The 11,603-nt window shown below is 43.4% G+C and overlaps 1 protein-coding gene across 1 annotated transcript in view; it reads right to left on the bottom strand.

The window, feature by feature from the left end:
- Positions 1-11,603, bottom strand: part of CUBN (cubilin) — a 227,622-nt gene that overhangs the window by 181,657 nt on the left and 34,362 nt on the right. The window contains exons 16-19 of the mRNA XM_015423746.1: positions 6,941-7,103; positions 6,630-6,820; positions 2,609-2,765; positions 821-999 (exon numbers count right to left, since the gene is read on the bottom strand). Coding sequence (XP_015279232.1) covers positions 821-999; positions 2,609-2,765; positions 6,630-6,820; positions 6,941-7,103 — 690 coding nt within the window. The remainder of the gene's footprint in view (positions 1-820; positions 1,000-2,608; positions 2,766-6,629; positions 6,821-6,940; positions 7,104-11,603) is intronic.

An 11,603-nucleotide genomic window follows, 5' to 3' on the forward strand; every position in this document is an offset into this window, starting at 1 on the left:
CCCCGCCCCCCGCTAATGAGTTGGGGGAACTGCGATCCCCCACAATCCCCCCCGAATCGACCTCTGCATTTAACCAACATTGTCATAGAAAAGATTATGATTTCTTAATTTTAATAATCATCATGGACCTTCTGCTGAATTTGGATACATGTCCATATAGCAGATGCAACCCTCTTATGATCTATTCCTACATGAGTACTTTGAAGTGTGGGACGGGAGAGACCCTCATACCTTCACTGAATGCACGAAAAGGATAAAAGGATCACTCAGCCTCTGTGTGTTCACTGGAAGACAGGAACAGAGCTGATACACATTCACCTGTGTACAAGGCTTTTGTTTTCCATGTGATTGTGAACTCTGAAAAAAGCAGGGTTCTCAAGCATGTGGAGACATTGTAGAGTACAATCTTTCTGCATGAAAATTGTTTGCAAAGTACTTGTGTAACTGTCTTTGTAGACAGCCCTGAAGTTTATGGAAACCACATCTGTAGAACTGCAACAAAGTTGGGAGGCAATCTATTTTGAGAAGCAGTCTCAAAATATTCAAACCTGCAGTCCTCCCCCTCCAGCATCTCAAAGGAAAAAATCCAAACAAACTATCAGTTTCTACAGTTAGCCAGGTGGGATGGCCCAAGATACAAACAAGTGCAGCTGTACACTGATTCCACCTTTCAACCCTAAACCTATTTCTGCTCTCAAAAGGCCTTGCTTCCAATGAGGTATATGTTTAGGACTGTGGGCCAAGTATAAACAATTTTTTTGGCTGTATGATCCAAAGGTTACTGCAGTTTTATAAATTTAATTTATTATCATTTTTTTACCTCCACATAATCTGCATCACAGGTTGTGATATTAAGGATCCGAAAGTCAGTGAAATTAAGAATGATGACATTGCCTTCAGGTTGAGAGATGACCCACTCACAGGTCTTGTCGTGAGGGATTGCCCTGGAGTAATATGGAGATCTGAGGACACCGTCACCAGACAAGATACCCCCACAAGCTGCAGAGAGAAATTATTAATTTTATGTACTTTGATGATTTATTAACCACAAGATCAATAAAGTAATCAATAATAAATCAATAATATTAGTTTAGTCAATGAAACCCCTTATATGAATAGGTTCAATGAATAACCTCAACTGGGATAGATAATACAGTTAGACAGCTTTCAGTGATAAAACAGTTTCAGCAAGGGTAACCCAAAACAAAAGCACAAGAAACAGTAGGCCTAGACAATTTTTTTTTTTTGCCAAGTGCCTAAAAAGTTTAGAAGGCACACAAAACAGACCTCTGGGTGGATGGCATTGTACCACTGAGGTGCCGATTCAGGAAAGGCCCTGTTTCTGGCTACCGCCCACCTTAGGTGGAGGCAGATGCCAGTCATAATTGATAAGAGAGAAGGCAGTCCTTCAAGAAATGGTGAATTAATCTGAGTGTGCATTTCGGTTAGTATGTAAATATTCATTTGAAGTAAGAAGTGATTCATGGTTAAGACATGAACACTTTCCATAAGCAATATGTTAGATAAATTATCTGAATTTAGAAAATGAGGGTACTGGGGCCTGGAGATCTCCCGCTTTTACAACTGATCTCCAGCTGATAGAGATCAGCTCCCCTGGAGAAAATGGCTGCTTTGAAGGGCGGACTCTATGGCAATGTACCATGCTGAGGCCCCTCCCCTCCCCTCCCCAAACCCCACTGTCTCCTGGATCCACCCCTGAAGTCTTCAGGTATTTTCCAACTCAGACCTGGCAACCCTAGTACTGTTTTTTGGAAAACTGGGTCAAAATTGCAGTGAGTGCATAAACTGGCATCATGACTCCTGTGGATGGGAAACTCACTATTCCACTGGATTGAGCACCACCAAATAGCAATAGAAGACTTAAGGTGCTGGTTCATGTCTGGAACAGGGCAATCAACTGGCAGGAAGTCGTGACTTAGGGCCACTTCAGCTCTTACCTTTGTATTAGCTTTGATCTTAAGGCTAGTGTCACTAATGGCTAGGGAAGAACTAGTTTTGCAGGTCACATTTACTGCACAGGACTATGGTGGACTGCAAAGGAAGGGGGGGAGGAAAAGTCTAACTAGTAAGTTCATAATACAAGCTCTGTTCAGGTGTTACATTTGATAGTATCCAACTGTGTGTACTGGGAGCACAGACTTCCCATGATCTTCCTACTATGTATGATTGCAATTTCATCTAAACAGAGCACCCCGCATATTTTCTGCTTTAGTACACATTATACAGTATGATAACCAGTGGGTTTTGTGTAGCGTGAACTGAAACAAAAAAAACCACACAGTGCCCTATTCAAACAAAATGGTGACTGCATATATCAGGAGGATCATAGGTAGCATGTACTCCCAGTGTGCTTGGTTGGATACCCCCATGAACATAACAACTATAAAAAGCTCATGATGAGAACAGAACTGGATTCTTCCAGATTTGCAGTTCTGTCTTTATCCTACTCAAGTTCTGTGGGAGAAAATAAACAGAGCCAGGGCTGCTCACCATAAAGACGGGCATTTTGTTCATTTGGTAAAGACTAAGCATTTACTCAGTTGTTTCTAAGAAATAAACCAGGACACTAAGATTCAGCGTCTCTTACCGACTTCATAAAGAGCCCTGAAGCTAGATCTTTGTACTGATGTGTCTGACTTAAATTTGATCCAGAGGTTGTTACTGTTGGAAGTAATAGTGGAGGGCAACACACTTGTACACAACTTGTTGATCAAGGGAGATGTTTCCATGTCACCATCCCGGACCTAACCAGCAAAGGAAAAGAAAAAAAAGATTCACTTGTCAGAACCATGCCTTCAGCCAAATGATCCAGCTTGCCTCTGACACAAAGTGAGCAGAGGTGCAAAACTCCCAAAGCCTGGTAATCACTGGTGCCCGACCTCCCCAAAGTGGTCCTGGTCCAGATGACGGGATTGCTGAATCAGGCTAGAAGCTGATTCTCTTCCTCCCATGAAAGATGATTTGTGTAGTATCTGGCCTCCTCTGATTTCCATAGACCCTAATCAGAGTCAGAAAAACCCAGAGGAGAAGGGCGCCCAATTCAGAAGCCATGGTTACCAGAGGGAGCCCTAGCACCTCTTCATTAAGGACTGACTGAATGAAATGGGAGGGGGAGAAACCAGAAGATGCTAACAAAATCTGTTCTGCCTGGCACACTCAGATCTCTGACTCTCCCTCCTGAAAAGTCTAGCTAGTTCCTGCAAAAAAAAAAAAAAGTACTACAGATTACCAGAATTTTTGTTGTTGTTGTTCATGAAAAGTGTAAGGAAAACATCAACAACTGGAAGAATATTACAGAGTTGAAAAGAAAAGCCTGGCATCATAAGTATACTAAACCTCCATATCCTACATGATCAGACAATCTCTATCTCAGACTAAAAAAACAATCAACTCTGCTGCTCCAACTAGCAATAGATTTCTGCTTTATTTTCAAAACGCTTTTGTGTAAAATTCTGTGTAGCCAGGGCTTGCCTACCCATGGGTCTGTCTTTCTGCCCATACAGTCCTGATACAATGATAAGATGTACACTTTAGCCATCACTGAGTGAGCATACAGTGGCAATTGGCCACATTTCTCTGAGCATGTGCATACAAAACCAGGGTGGCCTCCTGCCATTAACTACACCACAACTATTGCCTTATCCTCCTCTTGCCCATTTCACCCTCCTCTTTCAGACAGAAGCTGAAAGCAAAAGTGTAAATGAATGCAGCTTGGTGCCACTGTTGTTGCTATGAGCCACTACCACACACACACAAACACATGAAGCCTCCTCCTATATAGTCAGACCATTGGCCTGTCAAGGTCACTGTGGTCCCCTTTGGCCGGCAATAGCTCACCAGGGTCTCAGGTGAATATTTTTCACATCACCCACTGCCTGTTCCTTCTAACTGGAGATGCCAGGGACTGAACCAGGGACCTTCTGCATGCAAAGCAGATGTTCTACCACTGACCAATGGCCCTTCACCATGCAGAAGGCGAATGAGTTGCAAAGGTTGCAATTTTTTCCTTGCTGCCATTGCTAAACATTCACTCAAACAAGCTTGGTGCAAGCCTCATTGACGGGAGGCAATGCTGTCACCTCCACACAACAAAGAAGGAAAGCAGCAATAACTGTTGCTGCTCTATATGGTGAGTCAAGCCTTTCTGAGGCTCTCAGGCCTGGAAGTTATCTGATGGTGCTACTTCTTAATGACTCCATGAATAGGAAAATCCAGTGGGCAGGTCAGGATGTTATACACTATCTAGGGATTTATGCACATAAGGGTGACTTCAACATGCATATCTGTGTGGGATTCCAGAAAGAGGAAGGTCATACAAAAGTGGCATACAAATAGCCATTGTTTACAGCAATTTCTCCTGGCAATAAGTCATCATACACTTTGGCTGCCATCACACACACTAAATAATCCACTTTCAATGCACTTTACTGTGTGAACTGGCAAAATCCAATTCGAAAGTGCACTGGTGGAATGAAAGTGGATTGAAAGTGTGTGTGACCACAGCCTTCGTGTGCTTTATTATATGCTTGCTGTGGCAGATAAATGTTACTTCTGGCTTCACAACACAATGTTGTGGTCCCAGATAATCCCGTTAGGAACTAGACCTCTTCCATTCTCCCCTGCTTTCAATGTGGCCAGCAGCTGTATGACTGGATGCTATGGCAACCATGATAGAGAGTGTGTTTATCTGTAGTGTATTTTGTGGCTCTGAAGGCATAAAACTACTTAAAACGTTTCTCCTCACAATTTCCCCCCAGTCTTTTTTTTTTTTTAAACCACTTCATGTAACTGTAGGAGCAATGCCACAAGTAATGTATTTTGGAAAGAGAAGATTTCCACATGGTTATTATAATATCACATTCTGATGTATCTACAAAGAAACTACTCCTGCAGTATAGTAGAAAACTCTTAAACAGCACCAAATATTCTGGCTGTAAACCTTTGTGCAGTATTCCATGTTTTTCTTCCACAGTGTGGGAGAGCAGCCTGAGGACAGACACATTACAGCAAAGCTATCCTTCCTGGAACTGATCCCTGCACTACAAGGTAAAATGCCCCACTGAATTAGTGAGAATTGATTGTGCCCAATGAAAATGGGTTTGTTCCTCTTGCTGCTGTGAATCGTGTGGCTGTTGTGTGAGCAATTAAGGAAGCAAACGATGAGCTCCAACACACAAAAGCTGTCTGTTTTCATTATACAGTAGGCTTCCCTTTGTTTTCAGAAATTAATTACACTTTATTCCAAATAAAATTGAAGGAAAGAAAAAGAAGCAATGTTATTACAGTAACCAATCTTCTGCGGCTAAACCTGAACACATAATTCGACAGATGCTAAAGGAAATTCATAGGGACTTCTCCCAGTTTCCTCAGACTGTGGCTACTTGGGCACATGTAAAGGACTGTGGCAGCCCAGGAGTATGTTTATTGTTCTTTGAATAGTCCATGCTACAGGAAAACTGCATGTCAAACATCCCCAAAGACCAAATCAGATGAGACACTGGGAAATCTGTTGGATGCCTTAATTTGGATAAGGAACATGGCGGGTGGGGGAGAGATGAGGTTAATTTCTCCTTCTGTGCCTCATTGTAGACCTCAAATGAACCCCCTACAGTGCCTATTTTCTTTCATTGCTGGGTGATCTTGGGCCAGTCACACATTTTCAGCCTAACCTATCTCACAGGGGTTTTTGTGAGGATAAAATGTAGGAGAGGAGAATGATGTGATCCATTTTGAATCCCCATTATGAAGAAAGGCAGGGTATAAATCAAGAAAATAATTTTGTAAAATAAACATAAATAAATTTTTAGAAGCAGCTTGCTGCCCGTCATGATCTGAAGTCCCTTTGGACTTGCCCCTGGACTAGCCCCTTGGTTCTGTCAACTTGCCCAATATATTTCTGGGCTCCATATTATGGTAGCCAGTATTAGGCCATGTGGGTACTCCTTGAGATTTGTATGGAAGGTAAAATACTGACCAATACTGCTAGGGTGGCCAGGCTGTTTGCTTGGGAGGGTAACTACCTGCCCCTGGCTTTGGTCCCCTGGCATCACTCAATAGCCTGAGTGGGGAAATGGGGGGGGGCTATATGGCATCCTGTGGAACTGCAATGTCGCTTTTTAGCTGTGTAACTAGAAGTGACAGCATCACATTGTGGGATGCTCTAGGATTTTGCTGAAACTCTATGGTGTGTGTGTGTGTTTGTTTTGTTTACCAAGAGCTGGCCACCTTAGATGCAGCTTCTTTCAAATTGTGCAGAGAAAAGCTACCTTAGGGAAAATTCTGCCTTCCACACAACTCTGAAAGCTACAGAAGCCCTCTACGACCTTGGCAAGGCAGCCCTATCTAAGACTGTTTATCCTCAACTTGTTTTTGGTGCCTAATAACCTAAGATGCAAATTGAGCCTCATCATATGAAGATCATAAATGCTCAGTCTTATCATAGCTTCATATCCATCTACCTTTGCCTCTTGCTGATTGCCAATCTATCCTCTGTGCCTTTTGAACCCTAATTACATGAATAAATATTCTCTAGTGTCTCAGGGCAGAAATTCCATAAGTTCTATAGATAGAGGGATACACAGAGATTCCTTTAAAAATAACGAAGTCACCTCTATGAAGTTCCAGGAGCAGCCTGGATGACTTCCCAGTTCCAGATCTGTGAAGTTGAGAGAGATTTTTTCATGGGCTGGCTGTCGGATAATGTAGATGCACTGCCTGTTGCTGAGGTAAGAATTAGGCCAGTAAGGGGACACAATAACCCCCATACTGTCTGTGTAATTTCCTCCACAATTGGGATCCGCTGTGTTAATGGAAACAGAAAATGTTTACTCATGGTGTCAAATGCAGCACATTAATCTGGTTCTTATCCATAAATGGATGCCATTGTAGACATGATGTGCACAAACACAAATATACTTACCAGAGGATGTAGTGTACGTGACATGGAAGCCTCTGTCACTGTTCACAGCATTGGAATGAAAGTGAACCCAGGCATATGGACCAGTCGTTTGAAGAGGAGGTGGTGACCAAGTGCTGCAGTATTTTCTTAGGAGGGGATCTTGGGGGAGGAGGCCATCTCGAAACTTAACAAAAGCATTAAGACAGTACATCATATATGCAGTACGTCATATATGCAAATAGTACAGATCAGCAATCTACCTGGTCCACCATCCTGTTCCCCACAGTGGCCAGCTGATGTTCCCAGAAGGCTTATGGGCAGGGCAAAGCCTCTCCTCATGGTTCTGGTACTCAGGTGGTCCACTGAACATAGAGGTTCCATTTAGTCACAAGGGGTAATGAACACTGAGGGACCTGTCATCCACTAATTTGTCCTAATCCCCTGCATTCCAAGTCAGCAGCCATCATTATATCTTGTGGCAGTGAATTTCTCTGATTGCTTTTCTGCAGCGTGACATAATAGCACTTCACCAAAGTAAGTCCCTAAGGTCAGTTTGTTAGTTATGTGAGATCACTCCTGTTAAACTACAAAATACAGCACGTTATCTCCCTTATATAATAAAAGCCGAATGGTGGTGGCACTTCTCTAGAACATTCCATATGCTCCAGAAATGGTTGGCGCCCTAGTATGTCACTCAGAATCTGTCTGCTTGAGTCTCACCCCAACATTCTAAACAGTTTGCTGTCCCCCCCCACCACCATAGCCAGTCAGAACACAGAGGTTATTTGCATTTTGCCTCTAACATTCTAAACAGTTTGCTCTTCTGAGGTAAAATGTGTCCAATCTCCAGGTGAGGGATGGAGATCACTCAGAATTACAACTGCTTTCCAGATGGCAGAGATCAGTTCCCCTGGAGAAAATGGTGGGCTCTGTATCCTTATATGCTGCTGAGGTGGCCCCCGTATGACAGCCAATGTGACGTAGCAGTCAGGGCTTCAGAGCACGGGATAGGCTGCAGGTGAGTGGGGGGTGGAAAGCTGAAGAGTGAGGGGGAAATAAAGGTAGGTTGATGATTGGCTGGGAAGGAGATAAGGTTGCCAACTCCAGGTGGGAAATTCCTGGAGATGTGAGGGATGGAGCCTGAAGAGGGTGAGGTTTCAGGAGGCGTGGGACCTCGGACAGGTACAAAGCCATAGACTCCACCCTCCAAACCAACCATTCCCTTCTGGGGAACCATCGTTGCCAATCTCCAAGTGAGGGCTGGAGATCACTCAAAATGACAACTGTTCTTTAGGTAGCAGAGATCAGTTCCTCTGGAAAAAATGGTGGACTCAATGTCATTATACCCTGCTGAGGTCGCCACAGCAAATTGACACTGAGTGTCCAAGGCCGGGGCACCCACCCAGAGCCTCTTTCTAGAGGATATATGCCAAGTGCATAGCTGAGTACAGAAAAGGAGTAGCATAAACAGGCAGATTTCCTGAAAGAAGACGTCTCCCCCAGACAGGTGCCTGGATTCTTGTTTGTTTTGTTCTCAGAGCATAGCTATTGGCCTGTATAAAATCTGTGCACCCCTTGGCCCTTCAGACTCTGCTGACAGGTCCAGAACTGCACAGGGATGCCACTGGTACACACTTCCAGAGATCATTCACCCCTGTTAGGAGTCTCCAGAGAGCTGAAGGGATATTGTAAGACCTCTCTGTTTTTCCTGTGTTTTGCAATCATCACCCTTACTGTAACACTGTGTAACCTTTAATAAACACCTTATTTGAAGGAACATCTCCTTCCATATGTCCCTGTGTACCAACTACAGTTGTCCATTCATCCATTCATTGGCTATCTACTTAGGGTGGCCTGTCTGGCATCAACCAGAGTCCATCCTTCTCCATCATGGCTCTGCTTCTGTACAATGAGCTCCCTAAAGACGTGAGGGGGCCCCCTCCTTTGAGATCTTCAGGAGGTGCTGCAAGGCCCGTCTGTTTGCCAGGGCTTTTGATGTGGTTTGAAAGGCAGGAATCTTTTTTTGGGGGGGAAGAGATTTTGGGTTTGCTCTCTTATTTTTGGATTTAATTGAAAATGTTTTTAACTATTATTGTAAGCCACCAGGAACCACCAGGAAATGCAAGATGTAAATATTTTAATCAATACAAAACTAATCATAAGCACACATGATTTGCCTTTGCTCAGGCACCCTCTTCAAATCTGAGAGCAAAATCTAGCTCAGGGGTGGCCAAACTGCAGTTTGGCAGCCACATGCAGCTCTTTCACACAGTCTAATTTAATGTTAATAAAAAGCAAATTTGCATATTTTCCAATTAAAATGTGTGAGTAATATTTATTCATATCTTGTAGCTCTCAAACATCTGACGTTTATTCTGTGTGGCTGTTATGTTAAGCAAGTTTGGCCACCCCTGATCTAGCCGGTCCAACCTCTGAAAGTAATACACTTAACCAGTGACAATGAGGGTAGGCTCTCCCATTACTTCCTCAGTCACCACCACTGGAAGCATGGGAGGTGACAATGAGGAAGCAATGACCTATTGTCATCATCTTCATCACTGGCCCGGTCCAAGGTGAGAGCTCCCTGTGACACTGCCAGCACTGCCTAGGCTCAGCATTGCTTGCTCATGGCCACCAGTAGCTTTTCAATACAATGGTTTGCTGGGGACTTGTCCAGTAAATGAAAGGGCCAATTTCCCCCAGTTGCTCTGTTCCACTTGCTTTAATTGACCTTAGCTGCTCTCAGGTTTCTGAAGCTAATCAGTCTTTAGCAGGCCATTATGGGGGGTATTCTTTTTATTTTTTTAATCACAGACTCATATTTTTTTGCATCCTTAGTGAGTACTCCAAACATGGAGATAGTCCAGTCTTCTCTTTCCTTTTGCTACCTTCATGATAGGCTCTTAAGCACAGAGTTTTCCATTATGGGGAAGGATTTCATGGTTACTGCCATTTCCTGCTTGTGCTAATTATAGCTTTATTAGAATTGATGGGCAGATCACTAGAATTAACCTGAAGACCATCATGCATCTACTTTTCAAAGTGCCAAGGAAGTGGGAGACAAGACAACTAAGCTTCAGCTGTCTCTTCTACTAAGGAATGCTTGAACGTTCACCCGTTTGGTCATAGATTGTTCTGGTCATAGCCAGGGAGCCAATTATCTGACAGACTCTTTGTCTGTTTGTCAGCCTGTTCTTGACTGCTCATCATTTGCATCAACTATTCCTTCCTGACAGTACCGTACAGCATTTGCCAACCATGAACATCAGATGCAATGCTACTTGGTCTACATGGCAAGTATGATTAGAAACCCTTCTAAACCACGTGACAAAAGTACTTTCATATAGATTTCCCACATAAGGGCCTCAATGTTTACAACTTTTAATTCACATCTCTGGAAAAAAAATAAAAAGAAGAATTTCATGGCAAAAATGTATTAGATGCCCTTTTTTGTTTCTTTCAGTTTCATAAGAATGCACTGGAGGGTTTTTATCCCACTTATTTTCTGGGCTGGTTTCCCCATTTTGTCAATTTTCTTTATGAAGTTTTGTGCAAAAACAGGCTACAGTTTGTGTGTTAAAACAATGTTTGTTTGCACCTGAGTTCTTACACCTTCCAGCAGGGATGCTCAGGAGAAAGGCAGGCCTATAAATATTTTTAAACAAATAAATATTTCCCCATCATTGCTGCACTTCTAGGCAGGCAACTATTTAAACAGACAGATAAATCAGTCACAAATATAAACCAATCATAAATCACCCCCTCTTGTTTTTTAAAAAAATCCTAAAATTGGGTGTAGGATCCAATTTTTTTGAATCAGCGGCATTTTCATGCTTGCCTAGTTTTGTGAAAAGCAGGTGCAACCTTGTTTGCCTGCTGTTCGGTGCCAAAGTGAATGGACCTGGCGATCACTCCAGTCAAACATGGTGCGTTTATCTGTCAAACACATTCACCAAGAAATTTGCAGCAGCCCTACTTCTAACTCAGTGCCTTTCTGCACCATTGTCTCTTCTTTGCTCTGTAGTAGAGTATTTGTGCCCCATCCACAAATAGTGAAGGAGGGTAGACAAAACTACTGGGAAAGGAAAAGGCTGGGACCAGCCACTTCTCCAGTTGTGTTGGGACTTTAAAGAGCATTTGCAACAGCTCCAGATAGTAAGATGGCAACCCTAGGTAAGTATCATGTAGCAGTAATTTAACATAGTCATTTATTTAGTCTTCCTATCCAGAGTTCTTACCCAGGTCAATGTGAAAAAATAAGGCTATATTACACTGGCAGAGTGGATTTTTTAAAAAATGGCCAAGTTTCCATTTTCCTAAGTTTCCATTTACATAGATAGCAGCATCTATATATCTAATAGCCAAGGTGCCCCCTGCGTGCGGATACTTATTTACGCACATCGGGGGCACCTGGGGGGGAGAGAGATTTTCGTGCACACTTGGGGCAGTCCCCAGGTGTGCACAAAAATCTGTAAACCTGAAAAAAATATTGGGGGGATACTTAAATCCCCCCAAAAGTGACAGAGCATTCCCTGCGCAGGCGCAGGAAATGCTCTACGAACTCCCTTGCTGCCGCCACCGCCGCTTTGAAGCCAAGGGGGGGGGGAAGAGAGCAGCGAGGCCTGAGCGGCTTGCAGCCGCCGGGCCTCCCTTCAGAGATGGGGGGGGGATCGAGCTGGGGGGG

Source organism: Gekko japonicus, unplaced genomic scaffold, assembly GCF_001447785.1.
Source record: "Gekko japonicus isolate JY-2015 unplaced genomic scaffold, Gekko_japonicus_V1.1 scaffold94, whole genome shotgun sequence".
NCBI classification, from domain to species: domain Eukaryota; kingdom Metazoa; phylum Chordata; class Lepidosauria; order Squamata; family Gekkonidae; genus Gekko; species Gekko japonicus.